The 12273-nt window shown below is 38.7% G+C and overlaps 1 protein-coding gene across 1 annotated transcript; it reads left to right on the forward strand.

Annotated features, from left to right (window-relative positions):
• Positions 1 to 4983: 4983 nt before the first annotated feature.
• slc46a1 (solute carrier family 46 member 1) lies at positions 4984 to 10970 on the forward strand. The gene is made up of 6 exons (XM_014997920.2): positions 4984 to 5421; positions 6601 to 6992; positions 7669 to 8153; positions 8824 to 8907; positions 9082 to 9238; positions 9508 to 10970. Exons 1-6 carry the CDS (start codon positions 5101 to 5103, stop codon positions 9557 to 9559), a joined length of 1491 nt encoding a protein of 496 aa, XP_014853406.2. The 5' UTR covers positions 4984 to 5100; the 3' UTR covers positions 9560 to 10970.
• Positions 10971 to 12273: the final 1303 nt, after the last annotated feature.

The raw sequence follows: 12273 nt of genomic DNA on the forward strand, positions 1-12273 counted from the left end.
AGAGCTGAACATCACCTTCAATGGAGACACAACAAGCAGGATAGATGCTGGTTTCAGCTGCCCTCACCGACAATTTTTGCAAATTGGAAAACAAATGTAACAATCTAAATGACATTTTAAGGTGTTATTTTAAAACACACACAACAAAAACGCTAGTTTTCCTTCACGTCTATGAATCAGGGGTAAGACGAATACAGTGTGACAAATGAACGTTGGCTCCTTGAAGTCTGCACCACACCGTTTAAAGTGTGTGTTAATCATTATGTCATTGTTCTGTGTACAAAACACTGCCGCTCACCTCCAAACCTTAAGTCTGATAGGTAAGAGGACAGGCTTGACTTATTTTACCGAAGAAAGGGAAAAAAAACACTATAAACGTACTTTATGCAAGAAACAGCACAGGATGCTGCACAGGCTTGATCTCAAGGCTATCAGGCTACAGGTCAGGCAGAAGCTGGGATAAAGTTTACTAGAAAGCACTGAATCAGCCAGATTAATTGTCAGTTACAGCAGAAGTTGCTGACTGTTGGCTACAGAGTAGGAGTATCATTTAGGAAACTGCTTTTACACATGCAGAAATGCTTAAAATGTGAATGAACAGCGAAGTTTAACCACACATATGGTAAACTGCCATGGTTCTTTTCTTACGTTGATCTATGCAGTGTTTGCACAGTCAGCCCTAAGCAGAATTTCTCTTGGGGACCAATTTCAATTTGAATAATTTGTACTCAGTAGTCAGATTTTTCAAGTTGAAAATATGACATGGGAGAAGTCTTAACACAGTGAAAGTTACCAGCAGAAAATAATTCTTAGCACTTCTGATGGTTTGCATCTCAGGTTTTCCTACACAGTCTGGAAAAGTGTCAAATTTGATTTTAGTGTTTCTTCCATGTTGGGAGAATAGTTGGGGGGGGGGAAAAAAAACAAGAACAAGGAAAGATATGCTCAGGAACCAAATGTTCTTTCGTCATTCGCTGATCGAAACTGTTGTATTCTGGTGTTGTAATAACCAGAAATGACTCTCTGCACTATGTGTGTGTGTGTGGATAAAATCTTGGAGCCCGTACTTCCAGTTTCTGACTGCAGGCTACCTGGCAAACCACAAATGAACCGACATCTCTTCTCTTCACCTCTTCTCCAGGTGAACGTTACCGGCAAACCAATTAAAATTGGTTAAATCTGCTCAGGTGGTCTTGCCAATTCTGTAATTTTCTGTGAAATAAGACAGCTGTCATCATATTATTTATTGCAATAACAACACAAACTGCCCTGAAGAAGCGGCCCGAATATTTTTGTCGACTAACAACTACAGGACATAAAGTTATTTTATTTGAATTTTCTGACAGACCAAAGCAAAGCAGTTGAGAAAGAGAAGTGGTGGCAACATCATGTTCATGTGCTGTGATGCTTTTATTTAGAAAAGACAGGAAGTCATTTTATGCAGGCGAAAACGTGAAAAGTGTGATGTGCATTTGTTTTCAATGCCGACTGGCCTGAAATCTAACAAGATACTCCTTGCTCAGTCAGAATTGTCAGAGATCATCTGAGGAGAATAATTTGTGAGGATTTCTACAAACGTTATGTTTTAGATCTAGATTAACTCTAGAGATATCTTTCTCTGATCATCAGTCTGACGTTCTTTTGCATACTCTGACAGGTTTTCTCCCCCAGACTGCGTTTCGCTGCATCCATCTCCATGACAACTCTGACCAGCTTCCCTGGTCCTGTCGAGGCAAATAGCATCACCATAGCATGATGCTGACACCAGCACACACCAGCAAATTTAACATTTTAAGCAATTTGGTATCGTAAATTTAAAGACGATTTCGTGAGTGAAGATGATGTACAACCAGCTGTTTTCCAAATTTACATTTAATAAAGCCGTTTCGACCGTTTCTAGATAGAGTGGCTTAATATTTGCATTTTTTTTTTTTCACTAGGGTTTGTTTCATGAAACCTGACCCTTGATAAGAACTTGCCTACACCTGCTGCTTTGCCTAATGGACCTTTAGCCTAACAGAAGCTGCTGCTTGTGTTGACTCATCAGAAGAGGAGGAAGGTGAAGTGATTACATTTCCAGGTTGGTTTCTACAGATTGCATGTAGAAAATAGCCAAAATCGCATCCGTGTTTGGTTTAAGTTTGACTCTATTGCTTATTTCTAGTTACATGACAAAGGACACTTAAATTTGTCTCTATAACTTCATGCTACATTAGTAGTACGCAACAATGTTGCAATGCATAAGCAGGGCATCCTTTTGTTTAGTGCAATTGTTGCATTGCACATCTTGCTCTGTTTTATATAAATGAAAAGACACATTTTGCTTTACATTCATTTCTACAGCTTTACGCATTAGTTTGTTCAGAGGAAACATACACTACCATGAAACAAGTTGAGCTGAAACAGGCAAAGACTTCAGTCTTTGATCAAATGAAAGTGATTTAGCTTCTGTACATCATCCCACTGACATTGGTCAAAGATTACAGGATGCAAAGGCTCACTGATGACATCAGAGCAACAAATATGCATCCAGAGCAATGTCTTTGATCCTTTTTGATTACCAAATGTAACTAAGTATTTTTATGTTTTTCAAATTTGTCTCCAGATGTGAATGTAGTTGTACTTAATCTTTTTGTTTCCCCAAAACCTTTATTATTTCAGGAAACCGATTTGAAATATAGAAGCATGAGGAAAATTTCATTATGCTTAATACAGCATGTATTCAAATTGTTAGGTAACTTATAATTACAATATGATTTCCGGGGAGTAGAATCCGTCCTTCATCTATAGCCAGTTATACATGCAATGTTGCCTGGAGGCTGATGCCCGTCTCCAGCGGTCATTGGGAGCAACGGACAGGTACATCCTGGACAGGTCACCTGTTTGTCAAATACGGCCCTCTTCCACAAGCTCCTACTCAGCGCATGATAAAAAGAGTTTCTCACTAATACGTTAGTCATGTTTTTGGACTTTGGGAGGAATACCCAGAGAGAACCCACATATGCAGAAAGAGGCCAGGCCGGGATCGGAGAGTTCAGATGTTTCACAAAAGAATGGTTTTAGGAATGAAAAGTACAGCTGTGTATAAACTGTAAAAGAAAAAAAAAACAATAGTAGATAGTAGATTTTAGGAATTGAAATAAATGGTCCAATAGCTAATTATTATGTATGAAACCATGGGAACAAAAGAAAAAAATTTATGCAATTTTAATCACGTCTATAAAACATAATCATTGTTAGAACCTAAACAACCGTCCGTCTCGCCAAACATGCTGTCAGGGTTAACTATTCATCTTTTTATGAGATAAAGGAATCCAAAGCTTATTCATAAAGATTAAGGATGGTTTTGAAAATAAGGAAAGAATTATGATTACAGAAACATATACTACTGTCAATCCTGCTGGATCTTGGCATATTTTTGTAGCATATTTACATTAAAGTACAAACATATTACAAACTTTAACTTCAGTTCCAATCTGAAGACGTCTAAAGGAAACCAGAGGGGAATTTAACTCCATTTTTTTGGTATCTTGATTCATGATGGCATTTTGAAAACTCTTTTTTTATTTCAAGGTGCAACTAACGTTGTAATTTTATGTGTGATGCCAGTGCACGCCATTTTTCTACAGGTGAATTAATTGAAAGAAACACAGCTACCAAGCCTCTCAAATTATTTGGTATGTGCAGATTAGTAAAGCTTCATCAGTGCAGACCAAGAGTCTGCATGGTGCATCATGAAAATAAGTAAAAAATCTAGTCGATGCTGCAACATCTCAATGAAGTTCAGGTCAATTTCATACCAGTGACATATATAAATTTTGAAGCTAAGTGTGATGCTTTAGCATTACTTTAGCTGTCTCCCTTTTCCCAGTTTAAGATAATTTCTAAATCTATACATGTTTATAAAATCACAGATTATAAAACATGAAAATAGTAATTTATGTGGATAAAAACTTGAAATGTTTTCCAACATAAATTACAAAGGCAAAGGGATTTCGAATCTATATGTCAGCGCACATAATCTATTAAAATATTTTTGTAGTCACATTTTTCTGACTACAAACTACTGGTCTCTGATTACAGTGTCAGAGACCAGTAATCTAGCAATTTTGTTGAACAGAAAAAGAACAGTGAAGGATCACAGATCCCATTCCAGATAAGTGCAGCTGAAATGTTGACTAACCAGATCACCCACACACATAATTACAGGCTACAGAGCTGGTTGTTATTTTTAGATACTTTAATTAGATATGACAGTACTTGATCTGAAGATGAAAGTGATAGTTCACTTAAAACCTTCAATGTTAAACAAAAAAAACAGACAAAGTGTTTAAGTGAACACACACATGCACACGCACACACACACACATATACCTACATTTTGTCACTTACAATCAAAAGCTTAATTGTAATTTAAAATGATTAAACCCACACAAATAAGTCCAAAGCTATGCAACAGAGGAAACTTTTTTTACATGTGGAGTGCATTTATATTTATCCCATTTAGATTTCTTTCATTCTTGGTCTACACAGTTACTTCGTAGACCCACCTTTTACAGCTGCAGATGTACCATATTTGCACATCTGGAGCCTGAGAATTTTACCCATTGCTTTTTTTTTTTGTAAAATAGCTTAAGATCAGTCTGCCTGCATGGACTTGATGGATGGATCTGAACGTCATTTTTCAAATTTGCCACAAAGCTCTGACTGTATATTTAGGCTTATCTTACTCAAAGTCTTTCATAGCCTCTAACATGTTTTTTTGTTGTTGTTGTTGTTAAAGATTGCCCTGTATTGTACTTGTACCAGTTCCTTGCTTATACCATCATAATGCTACAGAAGCTTTTTATTTTATTTTATTTTATTTTTTACTCTATTTTCCTTGATGTAGTGACCGTATTCCTACACTAGAGGGAGCTAACTCCCCACTTCTAACGCATCTATTCCTATTATGAGGAATAAAATTGAACGTTAGCTCCTTTAGCTCCAGGCAGTTGGACGTTAGCTCCTTATGCTAGTTATGTCACCGCAGTAACTTCATGGTTCAACTCTGTAAAAAGTGTTTTTTACAGCATAAAACTTAAACGCAGTAGGTTCGACATGGACGAGCCGGACACGGCAGCGATCCTACCCGAAGACCTCCTCAGCGCCTCGTCAACGGATGACCAGCTGTCCGATTCTGAGGACCGCAAAGACGAAGCAGGTTTACCGACTGCAACCACCTCTGTGCCGCCGTCGTGCCGGTGCCCTGTCCCGGTGTCCGTAGAGCCGGTGCTTTTCCTCTCCATGTTCTCCCTGGCTCTCCAGGCCCCTCTGACCACGCAGTACCTGTGGGACCGAATTAGCGAGGACCTCGGCTACAATGGCTCCAGGAGGTCAGGGTGCAGCAACAGCTCAGTGGACCCGGACCCGCTGCAAAAGGTCACCAGCTGAAAACTTTACGCATTTACCACCAGTACTGATGCTTTGGGATCTGTAGGTTCACACATAGGTATAAAAAAGAAAGCAAAATAACTCTTTAGTTTCAAATAAATAATAAAAAAAAACTTTATCAAACTTCATATTGTGTGTAAAATGTGGTGTATTTAGATATAAAGGGAGTGAGATGTAAAGTCTACTGTCAGTAAGTTAATATTAGTAACATTGTAAATATTTTATAAACGTGTAATTATCATAAGATTCCAAAAAAAATCATGCTTCAAATAATTTTTTTTTAATGTTGCTTACTGCTATTAAGTAGCATGATCTCTTCACTTACAATAAAATTCAGCATGCAGGAGTTATTTCTTCATAAATAGATGCAAAACAGTCTTGAATTTTCAGTTGAAAAGCCATAACTGAATCTCCACAAATGGATTAAGTGTAGAAAAACAAAATACTGTATTTTCAGATTTCAAATATTAATTAAGTACTCAATATCACTGACAAATACTGTTTGATCTGAGCTCAAACCTGTTTGTTTCCAAAGGATTACCACACATACAAACTCTTTTTCGTTAATGTCTTTTTAATTTAAGAATAAAATATGCAACAAAAATTGACTACTAAATGTAAGATGTCCTGAGGAATCCTTCCATAGAGATTGTGGTTATTTTTTTCTAAACTCATAAGACAAAGTGCACAAAATGACTTAACGTTTGTCTTTGCTGTGTTTAGTGACAAAAAAGAGGAAGTTTTCAGACTTGATGCATTCAATGAAAAGGGACAAAATTGTATTTGACTGGCTGATCAAATGTAAAAAAACAAAAAAGGAAAAAGAAAATGTAAACAAATAATTACAACTTTAAAATAAAATGCAAAGTTACAAAATAGTTTATAATAGTCAGTATTTGTGAGTATCAGTTTATTACTTTTGAGCATATGTAATTGGAGAGTTAAAGTGAGTGCTGAAAAAGCTGCTCAGAAAACAGGAACAGCATCACATGTTGCAACTGAGAGGAATTTGCTGAGCAAGCACAAAAAGTGAAAAGTACATTCGTTTCACTCAGAATATTGTAGCATTAAATTAGATTAATAAAGAAAAAAATTTTAAAAATCATGTTGCACTAAATAGCAGGAAGATTTCATCCTGTTCACTGATTTGTTTCTGTTGTTGTTCAGGAAGTTGAAACTCTGACAGCTCACTGGAACCTGTACATCAGCCTCGGGGGGTTTTCAGTCGGGCTCGTGATTGTCCCTCTCCTGGGCTCGTGGAGCGATGTAGCAGGCCGCAGAACCGTCCTCATCCTCCCCAACTTCGGCCTGGCGCTGCAGGCCGTGGTCTACCTGGTGGTGATGTACCTCAAGCTGCCTGTGGTCTGCTTTCTGGTGGGCCGGCTGCTCAGTGGCCTCTCGGGGGATTTCAACGCCGTTCTGGCCGGCTGCTTTAGCTACGTGGCGGACATCAGCGACAAGAGGTCCCGCACCTTCAGGGTGGCGGTTCTGGAAGCTTGTCTGGGCATTTCAGGGATGCTGGCCAGCATCATAGGAGGCCAGTGGCGCCGGGCACAAGGGTGAGAAACAACGGTTACAATAGTTCCCTCCTGGAAAAGTCATCGCACCCCCAAGAAAATACCAGATTATTATGAGTTTAATTTGTGGTTGTTGTGATATTATCCTCAGAAAACACAACTAATTTCAAGATCTAACTAATGATTATATACTGAGTAAAAACAGCGGGAACTGGAAGTGAACTTGAATGCCTTACTTTCATTTTCTGTAAACAGCTGAAAGGAGCATGAAATGCGAAAATGGGTCGTTTTCTATGCTACTCAGATTTCCAAGAATGGAATCAACATAAAACAAGGAAGCCACATCAAACTTGATATCAGCCGTATTTCTGATATTTGAAACAAAATTATCACTATCCACTGATGTGAAACGCTTATATCGTGATACGTTTTTCAGTCACATTGTCCAGCCCTAATATATGCTTTAATTAAATAGCGTAATACCACGTATTCACTATTATCTTCATCGGTGACTGATTTATTTGTCTTGAGCTTCTGTGTGTGTTGAGAACTGTAAGAACAAATGATCCTCAGTAAAATGCTTCACCCCCCCCCCAGCCCCCATTTGCACCTGCAGAAAACTGGTGAGAAATGTTTGCTGTGTGCATTTCTGCTGTAAAAACAAACAAAGAAAAATCACCTCTATAAACAATGTTGTCTTTTTTTCTTTTTTCCCCAGTTACATCAACCCGTTCTGGCTGGTCCTGGCCACCAACTTGGCCTCAGCTCTCTACGCCTACCTGTTCATCCGAGAGTCCGTCCGTCCGGACCCGAGCGCCAGGCTCCTCTCAGCTCGCCACTACAAAGCCGTCTGGCGCCTGTACTCCACAGGAGGCATCAGCGGCGCAGGCGGCGGCGGAGAGCCGCTTCACCGGGGCAAGCTGTGGCTCTACACGCTCTGCTTCTTCCTGGTGGTGGCCGTTCACTTCGGCACCAGGGAGCTGTACGTGCTGTACGAGCTGAGCTCCCCGCTGTGCTGGGACTCGGCTCTGATCGGCTACGGGTCGGCCGCTCTGAACCTGGCATACCTGAGCAGCCTGCTGGGGCTGAAGGTCATGCAGCGCTGCCTGCAGGACTCCTGGGTGGCTCTGGTGGGCCTGGTGTCCAACGTTGCTGGGCTGGTGGTCTTCTCTGTGGCACATACCACCCAGCTTATGTTCACAGGTGAGAAGCTTCAGAAAGTCGTGAGCAGTTTCTCAAAATATGTGTCACCGAGTTAATTTTGGAGGGTTTAAATTTGAAAAAAAGAAAAACAGTTTTTCCGACCCGACTCCTCAATTAGTCGCCTGGCTGCAGGAATTCGTAGAGGTTCCTCATATTGAAGAACTAAGACTTGGAGTGTGTGGTAACTCGGAGGTTTTATAGATTATGGTGGCCGATCCTGGAAAATTCAAAGTCGAAATATTTCGATCTGTTCACAGTTTTATACACCACTGTCTACATTTGGTGTATTTGGTTATCGGCCGTAACAGCAATATTAATATCAGATGTCGGTATTGAGGCAAATTTTCATACATTTCATACATTTCTATTCAGGACTTAAACTTTTCATGGCCTTAAAGATGTCCGATAAAAATCAACTCAGCACCACTGGGTATGGAGGCTGCTGCTGACATGCTCATATTTCCAGGATATTTCTTGCTCTTCGTTTTTGGCTTTTTTTTTTTTTTTTTTTTTTTTTTTTTAATGACTCACGAGAGCATATTCCTTAAAAAGGAAACAATTTCTATTCTGAAGTCTCTCAAACTGCTCTTGGCCACAATTATCAACTTTACCAACGAGCTGAAACTTGACTGAAGCTGAAGATGATCTTGCATGTGGTTTCTCTGTCCAGGTTACGGCCTGTGTTTCCTCTTCATGGCTTCCACTCCCGTCCTCAGGTCAAAGCTCTCCAAGTTGGTTGACCCATCAGAACAAGGTCAGCGAGCTTCTGGTCCTCTGCATGTGGTGTTTTAGTTTTACAGATGTTTAACCCTCATCTGGGCCTGAGAGCTCGCTCTGAAAGATAAGAGGATGAGTAGTAGAGACGGCATTCAGGTGCTTCACGTTGGTTTCTGTTAATAAACTCTTGTGTGTGTTTTCTGTCTCTCAGGGGCCCTGTTCGCCTGCGTTGCCTGTGTGGAGAGCTTGTGTTTTCTCGTGGGCAGCAGCCTCTTTAACTCCCTCTATCCAGCCACTCTGCATTTCATGAAGGGCTTCTCATTCCTATTTGCTGCCATCGTCCTCCTCATTCCTGCTGCAATAATTGGGTGAGTTTTCTGTTTTTACTGCAGGGTTCCTGGTCTGCAGTCATCTGTTTTTATGTTATTCCTACATCCAACGATTTGAGCATCATGCAAATCGTTGGATGATGCTGCATCTTTTTCCACATTATCCCTTTGTTATCCAGGCCATTATACTGTACTGAATTTTGGCACAGCGGTTGTATAGGAACCTTGTATTTTCTCTGTATTTCTAGGGTTTTTTTGGCTACCAACCGTTTCAAATCAAAAATCAACATATGTGTCTGTCTCTGTAGCGCTCTACAGTGTTTCGACCAGAGGAGGGAACACAGGGACTCTGCATCCTGAGTGTTAAGAGCCGGTCCTGATGGGACCCATTTGTGGAGATTCAGTACTCATCTTGCCTGTGATGCTGTTAGAAACTGGGATCCTGTCAAACATGAAGGCTGCTATTCTGCAAAGGGATTCTTCCCCCGAAGTGACACTAAAACGTCGAGACCAAAAAGTGAAGAAGCAACCATGTGGGCTTCACACGAAGAGGTAAAGGTCTCACATCATTTAATCAAGATGTTCGGGCACATGAATATTTTATACATTGATCTGAAATGTTTTTGTATAGCACTCTACGTGCATAATGTTTCAGTGTGAATTATTGACTACAACAGCTAGCTACGGAAGCACAGTGTTGTTCAACAATAGCAACGTTCAAATCACCTTTTATTTCTGATTATATATCGAAAATGGAGGCAGCTTTGTCTGTGCCAGTTAAATCTGTCTTTTAGAAAAAAATTAGGAAATTTTGCAAAAGAAAAAAAATTATGTAATATTTAATTCTTTTTTTTTTTTTTTGTCCATTTTGGGATAAGTAAAGTATTTTTTAAATTGAATTTAAACTAGTTGTAGATCAGGAAACCCTTCTTATGTGCTATAAGCAAATGATTTTTTTACTTGAATCCTTGTTGATAGTTTTAACATGTGACGTTTTGTCACATTAAAAAGCACTTTGCCAAAAGCTGTGAAGAAAAAAAGAACAATGTATTCATATGATTGTTGTTTTGAATTTTAAGTTTGACATTTCTAAGCCAATGAACAACAGTAAGCTTGAGTGTTATGTTGGTAATGTTTTTATGCTGACATTAGTAACCTATCAAATAAGATAATGCACAGCAGATGGAAAACTCCAAAAGTAAATGTGTTTGTGTGACGGTGGCTCAGGAGGAGGTAGTCTGTCGTGTAACATGTGGGTTGCTGGTTCAAACCCCTGTCACTGGTTCGACACTTCACCCGCCTTCCCTGGTAGTTGTGGTCAGAGAACCCAGTTGAACGGTGGCCTCACCTCCGTCAGACTGCTGTGGCTACAATGTAGCTTAGTACCATCAACATGTGAATGTGTGAAAGACTGAATGTTGTATGAAGCACTTTGGAATCCTCTGGAAAAGATAAAGAGCTATACAAGTACATTTACTATTTCTGTGTTTTTATATGCTATAATAATGATACACCAGATTTTGATTTTGGACTTGGATGAAAAGTAAACTCTGTCTGATGAAAATATTTAACTTTTAATCATTTATTTGCTCAGAAGTAATTTTCACATTTCTGCTATTTTTGGTCCATTTAAGTCAAACTTCCATAACAAGTTGGAAGTTTCAATGTGTTTGATGAATTTATCTGGTTGACGGTATATTTTTTTGTTTGTTTGTTTATTTGTTTTTTTTGGGGGGGGGGATAGAAAAACTAATAAAAAATTATAAATACACAGCTTTTTAATGTTGTCTGGAAAAGTGGAAGTATGGAATTCAGGGTCTGGATAAGAATAGAAAAAGAAAATAGAGTATCATATGTAAAAATGTTTTTACTTCTGGAGATTTTTTTTCTGTATCCCATTGTTTAAAGCTTTTATCTGTTCATTCATTTTTCATTTATCAATCAGTTTATTTATCCATCTGTCCATCCCAGTTGCTTACAGTCTGTGTTTTTGCATGTTCCATCTAAAGCTTGACCACTATGTTAATTTTGCCATTTGGACATTCATAAGGGTTAAGAAGGACTGTGAACTATGAATATTAGAAGCCGGACATGTCTATAATTTGGATATAACATATAATGAAGCGATTGATCTATAAAACTTACAATTAATCCACATGATACCCAGTATATTAAAAATATGTGGGGCATTGATACCAATGTGGCCATATCACAGTGAACATGAAAAATCTATGGTCTAAAAACTCCTGGCCACAAATTTAATTATGTTGAGGTCATTAAAAGCTAATTATCATTTCAGAGTTGACCTGGGATGTTCTTGTTCATTCTGAAGAAATTATGAAGTCACACAGGTAACCACATCCTCTCCTGGACAAACCTGAAGTGTGAAGCTTTTCATGGTTTAAGAGTTTTTTTGTTGTTTTTTTTCTAGGCACTATTTATCTTCCTTTAGACCCACTCTGGTTTTGTTTTTCCTTCTTCTAAAGTTGTCATTTTTCCTTCTTATTTAGGATGTAAACAAAAATAAAAAAGTGTTTTGTTTGGGTAAAAATATCAAAAATTAAATGTAAATTTATCTGACAAAAAATGTCATAGAGATTTAATACACCTGTTTTTACAAAGGGGGCGCTAGAGGTTAAAGTTACTGCAAGATCAGAAAACAAGATCACTTTTAATTGTCAAGCCCACAAGTGCATAGAAATAGTGCTAATTAAAAATGTTACAGTAGATTAGTATCTTCTACTCATGGAGCAACACACTTAGCCTGTAAACTCTGATTGACTGTTCTGGGTATTTTACAGGAAATACATAATTTATCTGAATAAAAACATCCTGACTGAGTCATCAGACGACTGCTGTCATGAAATGAACTCGAGGAAAAACACCTTTCCCCTCCATGTGAACAGGTTAATTCAGGCTGTAAATTGCAGAGTGTTTACAGTTTAGTAGTAATAAATTTAATAACTGCCTATTCTTGTGCTTAACACTACATGCATTTTCCACCTATTTTTGGGTTTCTAATATTGTCTTGGCTAACCAAGACAATATTGGCTCCACGTTGTTGCGGTCCACTC

The sequence above is a fragment of the Poecilia mexicana genome, unplaced genomic scaffold (assembly GCF_051168715.1).
Source record: "Poecilia mexicana isolate PSO_F unplaced genomic scaffold, ASM5116871v1 scaffold_13, whole genome shotgun sequence".
NCBI lineage: Eukaryota > Metazoa > Chordata > Actinopteri > Cyprinodontiformes > Poeciliidae > Poecilia > Poecilia mexicana.